This window comes from Anarhichas minor, unplaced genomic scaffold, assembly GCF_050575085.1.
Source record: "Anarhichas minor isolate MPS153535 unplaced genomic scaffold, ASM5057508v1 ptg000312l, whole genome shotgun sequence".
Classification (NCBI taxonomy): Eukaryota; Metazoa; Chordata; class Actinopteri; order Perciformes; family Anarhichadidae; genus Anarhichas; species Anarhichas minor.
Window position 1 is genome coordinate 1 of NW_027466758.1, and position 12,184 is coordinate 12,184.

The window sequence follows — 12,184 nt, forward strand, 5'->3', positions numbered from 1 at the left end:
ACACGCACACAAATTCACCACAAACCAACCCATGTTTTTTTTCGCAGAAGACACAGAAGCGGCATAGACAGAAAAGACAGGTCCACAGCGGGGTGATTGCATTACAATGAGGACAATAACATAATCATTAAAAAGTGAGGGATAAGAGCAAAGTCAATGGAGGGAGAAGTTGCAGATAGAAAATGTAATATCTGGAACCTGCATTCTTTCATTTCATACACATTTGTGTTTTTATTGATACGTTTTGTAACAGGTTATTTTCACATGCATTAACTGAACAACATAATGACCACTGCTTACAAGACTACATAACATGGCTGCAGACGGAAAGCTGTGAATTCATTGTTCATTCCTTTTATGACATTTTACATCTGCAACATGAAACTCAGAATGTGTGTCCTCACATTGGTCCTACTTTTGGAATTAGGGTGGACAGCCCCTTTCCAGCCTTTTGGTCAATGATTATCTTGCAAAAGCTCACAGGACAGCTGCGTGATGTGGCGCCATGCATGTTGGATGTGACATGAGTCAGTGCTGCGCGAGCAGATGGCGAGGCGGATGACAAAGAGGCCAGAGAGCTGGCAAGGCACCAGGTGGATCTCTCTGCTGCTGGTGATCCTTTTTAGCAAGAGCTGGTTCAACTCATTGGAGCCCTGAGAGGAGACAAGGAGGAAAAATAACTCACATTGTTTACGATAGCCAGGATTTTTATCTTTCCTAGACACTTGGGTTACTAGGTTACACTATTGGTCATGTTGCATTTTACAGCGTTTCCTAACTGGAAGTTCTATATATAGAATTTTCTATCATCTCATATATCACAGTGCATGCAAAAATATATGTAAACCTCTCTCGTCGCTTTATAACTCACCTGTAATTGAGTTTCATGTGTGTAAGAAGGACTGAGCCAGTACAATAGATAAATAATGTGTTTGTCATCTTATGGCACACCATATTCAACATTATTAAAATCAACTACAGACCTTAGCTTTCCTCTGCCAATGTAAACTATAATTCAACCAAAAACATCACATCACAGTTCTTTAATGTTGGATGTTGTTACCTTGAGCCTGAAGCAAACCAGTCCCATGACAACCTCGGCACAGATGTCGAACCTCTTGTCTGCTCGCACAAGACTCTCAAATTCTTTGGCCAGGAGCACGTGCTGCAAAGACAAGACAGAGATAATGTACTCTGACTCATGAGCTGTTTGTAAAATGTACTGTGTTTCTAGATGAAAGTAACATCGCAATTGGTCTTAATGTCCACATGTTTTAATTAAGTCTGCAGAGATCTGACAATGTCTAATGTTCATTCAAGTTAAAGAAACTGCTTTGTAAATTTAACAAGCAAGTGAAAGGGCGAGGGGTTATTAATTCAATTATTGGTGTAATAGGTTGTATACAGCATAACAGAGCATGTGCTGTAACTGGTGCCTGGTCTTCTGCAGGAAAACAATTAGCAAGTAATTCTACTAAAGGCTAAAATTTCTATGATTCTCACTAGGTGGCAGTGCTGTATCATTACACGGCACAGTGCTATAAACCATAGATATCAGATGACTTTTTGAACTGATTCAGTCTGTAACTCTTTGGAGTGTATCCCCTGACTATAAAAAAAATGTAACCATCAGTAACTGTTGATAACAGAACACATTTGATTAATAGAGCAAGTTGAGGTATAGTACACATCCTGGTAGAAAGCACTGCCTAGAATGCTCAGTTCAAAATCAGGACTAGGCAACCTTGAAATAGTCTGTATCAAAATCGGTTCCCTGGAAATGTAATCAATGTGCGATCAAACAAACTCCTACGAACACTTTTATCCACTTATGATTAAATAGCCCACCTGGACATTGAATGCATAGTGAAATACTAAACATGCATCACTACATCTGATCACAATTATATGGACCAACTTTAACTCCACGTTTCCTGCCTCTCTAATGAGATCGAACACTGGCCTAAAAGACCAGCTGGTTGACCACCAACTTGTTTCCTAATTCCCAGCCAGTAATTCATCATCACTCAGAGGTGTTTACAAGCCAATATACTATAATGACCTCATTGTCTGTTTGGAAAATTACCGTATTCTAGGTATTTAACATTTAAAGACTTTATCATTAAAATGCTACATTTAACAACATCATTTTCCCATGGGAGGATAATTCCTTAGAGTTCATAAAGGAAAAAAAGAACAACTTAAATTGGTTTTCCTGGAAAAGACTAAACTCACAATCGGTACATCAGACATGCTGTATTTCCATTTGACCATTACTTTGCAGCCATTTAGCAGAGGCTTTTATCCAAAGCGACTTACAATTCAGTATCTATCTATACACAGTAGGCACAGCTACGGGAGCAATTTCAGGGTTAAGTTTTTGCTCAAGGACACATTGACATGTGACTAGTGGAGCCGGAGCCGGGGATCGAACCGCCGATCCTCTGATTGAAGGACGGCCCTGCTCTCCACTTAGCCACGGTCAACCAACATATTGTCTGACTCTACAAGATAAAAAGGACCAAAAACACAGCTCAAACTGTTCTATCTCTAGAGGACGGATGTACAGTATAGTAGTGTGTCACGGGTCATGGCTGCAGGGATCACTGCTGCTTCTGCCGCTTCATTGAAAATGGAGAGTAAACACAAAACAGGCTTATTTGATTGACAGAGCATGAGGGGGAGAGACAGACGCATGCAGGGGTGAAGCATGGGTGGGGAGGATGGGCATTGGAGGAGAAATGTAGGAAAATGTTGCTATAAAAAGAAGATGCAGGCCAGGCACACATGACTGACAGGATATGCTGATGGAGGCAGAGATGGGGGCAGTGGACTGACTTTAGTGCTAAGAAGGATTAGGTGGGGGGTGGAAGGGAGAACGGAGATGGCATTTACCATAAAGACCAGGCATATGTGATAGTCAGAAGTGTTTTCTATTTTTTTGGGAGTGATTGAGAAGGAATGAGACCCTAAGAGGTAGAAGGGTAAAACTCAGACTGCGTACCACTGTCAGCACTCGTACATTTTATAAATCAACACTACCTATAAGCTGAATTTACTGACATTTATTAGAGAGACACTACTCAAATGTTAACCAGAAATTCAAAGGGCTAGTGTGTAGCATTTTAGGGATCTATTAAAAGAAATGGAATATAATATTCATAAGTATGTTTTCATTCGTGTATAATCACCGGAAAGAATCTTTTTTTCCATTAGCCTAGAATGAGCCCTTCATATCTACATAGGGAGCGGGTCCTCTTCGCTTGCCACTGCCTGACTTCCATTACTTTTAAATTAGTGTTATTATTACTAGGATGGCTTCAGAGCAAGGCAAACGGCGTTACCATGCTTTTGCACTCAGCAGCTCATGTTACCACAGTCTTTGGGAGGGGAGTGATGAGCAGAGGGGTATATATCAGTTGGTTGCAATCGGCAACCACACCGCTAGACGCCACCAAATCGTACACACTGTCCCATTAAGGGCACAGATACATGGTGGTCTCTTACCTTTCGTATATGAGCCTGCAGGCCATGGAGCCCATACATACGGAAGACAAACCACATCTTTAGTGAGCGAAATCTTCTTCCAAGTGGAATCTGCCAATGCTTCAGGACAGAGGAAGAGAGTAGAGTGGTTATAGCTTTAACCTCTGCAAATTTGATGTGATGGGATTATTTGATTACTAGCAAATTGTAGAAACATAATTAACATTGATTCATCTTACCCTATAATCTGTGACCAGCCCTGTTGAAGGAAGAAACAGTTCAGGAATCAGTAAAAAATGTCACATCACAAAGTAATAGTGAACATTGTGAATGCTGCATTTTCAATCTATTCCAGGGTCGGTCTGCATTCTCGTCATTAGATTATCATACGAAAAAAGAGCAATTTCCCTTTTCCTCCTGAAACAACAAAAGAGGAAACAAGAACTTGCACCGATGAAGCTGAATCAACAAAGCTCTGAAATTGAACACTATCAGCTTCATAACATTATCTATTGTAAAGCTATTTTGTTGTTGGGATTGCCTTTTACTGTCCAGGTGTTGCTGTCATTACGCCCACCCCCTATACAGTATCTCACTGATCACAGCACTGTCAGTCCACACAGACCACTGGCTACAGATATTTCATCTGTACAGAATGGGGCCTGTGTTAGCTGCTGCTAATACCCACTAATTAGATTGAATAGTCCAGATTGTGTGAGCAAAAGGCTTTTGTAAGGTGCCTCAGAGTGGTGGGAGGTAGCCGTTTGTCTTTCTCTCTGTCTGCTTGTCTGTCAGACAAATTATAGTGCAGCTCTGAGCCCAGCTGCAGGCTAGGAGCATATACACCAGCACACACAATTGTAGCAGATGTGGATACATATAGACACAGAATCAAATTATTTTTATTTTTTTTAAAGTCAAGTGTGATTCATCCTCATTTTGATGATTGATCTTGATGCTGATTTTCATGATGTTAATGATGTGTCAGTTTATAATCTGTCCTAGCTGCCCAATCCTTTTTGCGTATGTGCAAGAACGTCCACTAAGTCTGCCTTGCATAAATAAATGTCAGTTACACAAGGCGTCACTTTGAAAGAGCAATAAGGATGGCGAGGACACACGCACAGGCTCAGAGGCAGATTGCATCACATTCAATTTACAATTAACCATACATAGAATGAGACTGCAGTTGTTTTGGGCTGTTTTGTAACTCCTCCAATTTCAATATAAAAAATGTAAGGGGCTTTTGACTTGCACTGGCATGCTTGGTGTTCAAGTGGCGACGTAAATAAGAGGGCTTCAGACAGCTGTTAGCCAGAACCTCACTGCACACCACGCACTGTGGCTTTTGGCAATCTGCATTGCCAATCCAAGTGAAGCCCAGACCCAGATCATTTTCATCATATTTCCTCTTTTTTTCCCAGTCTGATGCTCACTCTCGTTTCCTCTTCTTTCACCTTGACTCCGCGATGGGCCTATGTGCTCCCCATTTGTCTGTGCTATCCCTTCCTCCTTTTCCGTCTCCTCCGTCTCATCTTCCTCTGACTCCTGCTCGATTTCTTCTCCCGGTCTCTCCCCAACACACCTCTCCGTTTCTCTCGCCTCCGATTCTCTCTCTCTCTCTCTGTCCCTCTCCTCTTTTATGACTGATATAGCTTCAGATGTCCCACCTGACAGTTTCCCCGATTTCAGTTTAGCATATTTGCATGAATGTTGCTGAATGAATGAAGTTAGCTGTTAGCTGATGTTAGCTGCACAAGCTGGCTAGCTAGTGTGTACGTAAAAGACGTGCATATATTTATTAAATTGTACGTTTTTAATTTTAAATTTAAATCTTACAAAGCGAATTTTTATAATTCATGTTTTTATTTTGTGAAAATTATATTTAATATTAATTATTACACCATTAGATCACCATTACATTTTTCCTCTCGCGCACCCCCAGGGCTGCGCGCACCACACTTTGGGAATCCCTGCTCTATCCCAATGCCCCTAAAGAGCCTCCAGCACCCCACTGTGCTCTGCTCCTCATCCAGAGAACCAGAGGGAGATCAGTGGGGTTCGCTCCGTTCTTGTGGAGCGTCTCTTGAAAGAACTCCAGCGAGCTCTGTGAGATTGACTGGCCGGCTGGCTAGCTATCGACCCCCGCAGAAGTTAGCTTCCCAAAAACGTTGGGGCAACCGTTGTTCGGACCAGGTAGTCTTCCTTGGGAATACGGGGGTCGCTACTTCTAGTTTGAAGCACCGGTCAACATCATAGCTAGGCTAACGTTAGCGTTCAGCAGCCAATCAGAAGCAGAGTAGGGGTGGGTACTATACGCGCCCTAAGATGCACAGAACGGATCAGCAGGGACAGATCGGATGGTGACAGGGTGACCAATTACATGAAGTCACAAATACAGTAAATTAGCTTAACTACAGGTAGAAAATGATTACAGAACTTGCTCACAGAAGCCAACATTGAATAGTTACACACACACACACACACACACACACACACACACACACACACACACACACCACACACACACACACACACTTTTTTCACTAACCCCAAACCTTGTTGACAGAATGCATTCCCTAAAACTAAGTCTAACACAAAGAAATCCTCCCTCTCAAGCTCTAAAACTCACATAGGTCCTCACAAACAGAAGTAGGCCTACAAGAGCACTCTCACACACACCTGTCGAGTTGTCACACATTCATCTTCATGCCTGTGTTCATCTGCTTTAAGCTACACGACACTGTATTTTAAGACCATGGTGCCCCGCTTCAGTAGTTATTGTTGAATCGGATGTATGTGAATTTTGGCTCAAATGGGCACACTAACCACCTTCCTCACAATATGAACAGTAAACAAGGTCATAACTGTTCATTTTTGTCAATATGTTATGCAGTAGACCCCGGATTCTTCCAACCTGATCTGTGATCATGGATTCAAATACTTTAAGTGAAATGACTACCTGACTCCTGGTTGTCATGTTTCAGGTAGAGTGGTTCCATCTTGAAGGCTCCAATGATGTCCTCTCTCTTCTTCACCCTGTTGATTAGATTAGATTCAACTGTATTCCGAGTACAAATACTGAGACAACGAAATGCTGTGATAGTTGATAGGTGCTGACAAAAATCTTTACACCATATATTACTTAACCATTCAAAAATACAAATACAATATTTAAGACTTTAACTCTTTAACTCTTTCTATGAAAATGGTGTTTTGATGATTGTGTATGGGCAGGAATATATGTCATAGAAACTGAATTCCTATAAACCTGAAACTGAATGTAATTTAATTCAGTTGCCCGGAAACTATTTGATCCTCACTGAAAATCCAACTCTATATAATTCCACATTCAGTTCTTAAAATTGAAATTCAATTTAATTAGACAAACATCCACTCGCTACAACAGCGCTGGGTCTAACCTGTCTATCAGCAGCAACAGACTTTTAAAGTTTGCTCATATTGTTAAGTATGGTTCTATGTCCTACTGTGAATGTTTGTGCTTGGGGTGTGTGTGTGTGTGTGTGTGTGCATGTGTGTGCATTCTGTGTCTTTTGAGTTGTAGGTGCAGCTCCCTGACGAGTGATTGAGGGCACCTGGATGAAGCTGTAGATTAGCTATATCCTTATGGCTGTCATCTTAAGGAGGGGAGTGTAACGTATGGTTCTATATCCTGCTGTGAATGTATGTGCTTGGGTGTGTGTGTATGTATTCTGTGTCTTTTGAGTTCTAGGTGCAGCTCCCTGACGAGTGATTGAGGGCACCTGGATGAAGATGTGGGTTACCTATATAAGAGACCTCCTTGCTCCGCCCTCGCTCTCTCTCATCTGTCTGGCACCAGACCCTGGTCTTCAGTTAGATTTGCACATTATGTTTTATTTGTGTCCCTTGTGTTGAGACTTGTGTGTGTGTGTGTCCGTGTCCATGTGTGTCCGTGTCCGTGTCCGTGTCCATGTGTGTCCGTGTCCGTGTCCAAGTCCAAAGATTAATTAAATCCAGAAATGAGAAAACGACTTGAATTTTCAAAGAACGTCTCAGTGAGGAAAGTGTGGAGGTGATGGAAAAATGGTTTAAGGACATTTTCCCTCACCACATGTTGAGGTTTGAAACACTTCCGTTTCCTTTTGCAGAGCATGTCTTGTTTGCTGCAGACAAAAGGGGCATGTGGGAGGCGTAGCTCTATTTTTACTGTGCAAATAATGTAGTGTTGATTGATATCGGATTTAAATGGACTACTCATTGTTACTTCATGGGACCATGAAAGCCTCTGAGGCAAATTAGTAAATATTAACCTTCTGGCTGGGGGGCGCTCGGGTTCAGGGTACCCCAAAATCAAATGCGGAAAATAGCATGATTATTAGCCAGTAGTGTGGACACGGCCACTTTTTTTTTTGGATGAAATAGCAACGTGTGGACAACAACATCATATAAGTCACTTATTATAAACTCCAAAGACAACTATAGGCTACTCATATAAGTATAACAATATCGTGGCATAAAAGCACCAAATCCGGGCCAGAAATCGGCGCTATGAGTACAGTAAATCAATGTTTGTACCCTCATGCTAACAGCTACCCAGTCATACAAAGCATGTAATAGCATTAGCACACGTGGCGGAACACGTAACTAACTTCTTTTTTACGATCCGTAGAAGCACTAAACCGTTGTGTGTGATCAAACGTACCTTCATGCTGAACTTCGCCGAAAAAAATCGTGGGTATGTGCCCAAGTTTTCTCAAAATATGGATAATAACGTCGCGGAATTTCCGTTCCAAAGCTGTAGTCATTGCTGCCAACTGCATACTGTTGACTTCCGACTTGTTTCCAGAATAAGAGCGGTCAAGGGGGCTTGGGCGAGTGGTCAGACTGCCTGCGACCGGAAATTTCCGCCGGGGTACACGCGTCACTTCTGGCAACTTTATTGTATGAAATCTTTTGACGATCACCACCAAATTTGGCGTGAGTCTTCCTAAGCCTGTGACGCGTCTAAGGAGGGGTTGTTTTTGGAAATCGACCGAGGATAGGCTGAGATCCAGCCACAGACACACACATGAAATGAGAAAATCCTACAGATGACAGCCAAAACTGGCTCTGATGATGTTATGAATATGAATATGATTCCTATTATCTGTATTTGGATGTATTGAATCATATGAGTGATAAAGAAAGTGAAATATATAGTTATATAGTGTATAAAAGTACAATGTAAGAGCTGCAACAGCTGGTTCGAAAATGATGACCTCGCCTGACCCCTTTGTAATAAAAACCTCTTATTATTCACTTTATTCCACTCTAACCATTTTGTAATAACTACTGATCAGTTATGCTATGACTTGGGAAAGTTTTTAGGGATCATACTGCATTATTTCAATAACTTTTTATCACTGAAAGTGCATTTTTTCCAGGCGGAGCTGAATGTTTTCAATTTCAGCTGTGTAATCTCTTATTTTTCTATATTAACCAGTAACATATACAAAATCTATATGTATATCAACACATCTCACAAGTGTTACCAGTATTCTAGCATCAAAATTATTAAAATAGACCTTGTAGTTTGGGTAGTGTACTCAAAGGAGTAGGAGTATGCAATTTTCGAGCAGGGGGCTAAAAACAGGCCTAGTAGTTAAAAGGTAAATTACAAAATATTATAAATATCATAAATTATTCAATACCATGCATAATTCAATAATATGTAATCTTCAAGCGTTTGAAGATTTGACCCGTTATGGACTTCGTGAACAGAAAGTTTCTGGTTCCAATCAGAACATGAAGGAAAAATAAATCATTTCTTGACAGCTGCTGGTACTGTGCCCATGACCAATGAAAGGACCATATCAAGAGTGTAGCTAAGCAGACACACAGCACAATTTAGTTTTTGGCACAATTGTATGGTGTGTCTTTCACGACAACTTCTTTTCCACTTGTTTTTGAATATGAATGAAGCGGGTTTAACAGGACATTGGTGTCGAGATGGGGATTAGGCAATTGTGGGTTGTAGTCATTCAATCACAGAATACAGCAACAGCCGTTGCAGACACACCTGCCAGAGATGTGAAATATATTAAGTGCACCTTTCTAGTTACTGATACATTTAAGTTAAGCAGCACTACACCAAAGAGTGGAGCTAAATTCAACTACTTTAGACAGTTGTAGTATACTGTCTTGTAAAACGACAGTTTGTATTTCAAATGTCATGAGTTTTTTAAATTTTTATCAACAATTTGAATAAATTACTGCACAGCTGTCAAAAGTATAGTGCAAAATATATGAAGACCATCAAACTAGTTCAACTTCAAAGATGTTGACATATATATATATATATATATATATATATATATATATATATATATATATATGTATATATATATATATATATATATATATATATATATATATATACATATATATATATTATATACATATATATATATATATATACATATATATATATATATATATATATATATATATATACATATATATATATATATATATATATATATATATATACATATATATATATATATATATATATATATATATATATACATATTATATATATATATATATATATATATATATATATATATATATATATATATATATATATATATACATATATATATATATATATATATATATATATGTATATATATATATATATATGTATATATATATATATATATATATATATATATATATATATATATATATATATATACATACATATATATATATATATATATATATATATATATATATATATATATATATATATATATATATATGTATATATATATATATATATGTATATATATATATATATATATATATATATATATATATATATATATATATACATACATATATATATATATATATATATGAGAACAGGATCCAGGATGTTTGTTCTGCTTGAGCTGGACTGCTTTTCTCCTCCATAACTGGACTTTCCTGCTAGGGGGCCCAGGAGAAAGAAATAGCTTTGGGCCCCTACCTGTACTTAAGGTAAGTTAATGACACATTAAATTATTGAGCAGAATGTAAATATTGACCCTTACAATTTAGCCTAATTACGGAGTTTTATTTAGTCTCTTTCCCGTCAAGCTATCATGACATGGTTGGAACCAATGGCTTCTTTAGGTTTTATAATTTAATATGATATCAACACCTTCACACTTGCTCCAAAACGGAGCCTGCTACAGCCTCTAAAAGACAGTTAAGTTGTCCAAGGATGCCGGCGTCCGGAAGGAGTAGAAGAGGATAATAATTTAGGACCAACCTTGAGGCGTTATCATTTCATGGAATGATGTGCTTTAATGGTGTATTATACCACAAAAGAATTGCATCTAATCAAATTACCACAAAACATCTGACATAAATTGAGTCCCTGAAGGTTTGCCAACCTGATTATTCCCTGTCTGAGTGTGGAACACTACTGCCATGCAAATAAGGTCTATGTTACATATAACATATACCAACTTATCATAAGGGGTGTTACTGACTCAATCATCATTCCAGTATACATACCATGGACATAAACCTGCAGGTAAAAAAGGTTTAACCTCATCTGACCTGAAGATCTTTTACTGTTTCCTTTATCTGTGTCTTCCTTCAAAACAAAATGTTGATCTGCCATCCCGTTGACATACTATTCACTAGTAGTACTATAGTACTATATACTACTTCAGTGTGTAAAAAGCTCCTTAAATCTTCTCTAAATCCTTTAATGACTCATGAAGAAAAAACAAACAGACGTCAAACATTTCTAGCTACCTGCACTACCAGTTTGACTGATAAACAGGTGAAAAAAGCAGACGTGGTTTTTTGGACTTTTCGAATGTGATACATTTTCATGATTTAGACACACCTGATTTTTTGATATTTTACATGTCAACTCTGTCTATAGTGTCACATGTTTTGGTTTTCTGTCTCGCACAGTACCTTGACATGCATAACTTACCACATTGTAGAGCAGTCAAAGTTGATTAAAAGCCATTTGTGTGCGTTGAGGTTGAAAGAGTCTGCAAACTTTAAAAGAAACAATAATTCATTATCTAGAATGAAAGGTATTATTATATAATGAAAATGAACACAAAACATCAGTGGCTTTCAGTGAAGTCTGCATATGCTGCCACATATTTTTAGCAAGATCAAAGAAGTTGCGCAGAGGATAATGAAATGGAATAATTGGTCACACGAGTTCTAATATTTTCTTATGTTACATCAGCACAACTTGAGAAATGTATTTTGGCCAAAACACACCCAATAATACATCTTAATTTACCATTACTGATGCAGAGACAACCTTTTCACCAGCAGCATTATCTGGACTAAAGCAGGCATGATTTATTTGAAATGCAAAAGAGGGACATCCAGCCAACAGCTCACAGAGCACACGGAAAATAACCCTTTCCTGGCAGGGTTTATTCAAAGGGAGACAAACCTTTCCTAATCTGTTCTCATCCGTTTGTTGGCTATCTCGTGTAATATCCTTTTTTTCTACCTCCACAAATGCAATAACACAGCGTAGAGAGACAATGTGAGACAGACTCCTGGCTGACAGTTGCCAAGCTGACTGATTTAAAGGGGGCTGGTTGCCTGCTCGCCCATCACCCATATCCTAGCAACCAACCCTTCAGCAGGGCTGCACCGTCGTCCTAAAAGACTGGGTTCCTTCTTTTGACCCGTTAATGCA

General features: G+C 38.9%; 1 protein-coding gene across 1 annotated transcript; it reads right to left on the reverse strand.

The window, feature by feature from the left end:
- Positions 1-40: 40 nt before the first annotated feature.
- Positions 41-11,513, reverse strand: LOC142944639 (aromatic-L-amino-acid decarboxylase-like). Its single transcript, XM_076085705.1, has 6 exons — positions 11,450-11,513; positions 6,449-6,525; positions 3,726-3,745; positions 3,508-3,606; positions 1,064-1,165; positions 41-653 (listed from the first exon to the last, which is right to left on the reverse strand). Exons 1-6 carry the CDS (start codon positions 11,452-11,454, stop codon positions 456-458), a joined length of 501 nt encoding a protein of 166 aa, XP_075941820.1. The 5' UTR covers positions 11,455-11,513; the 3' UTR covers positions 41-455.
- Positions 11,514-12,184: the final 671 nt, after the last annotated feature.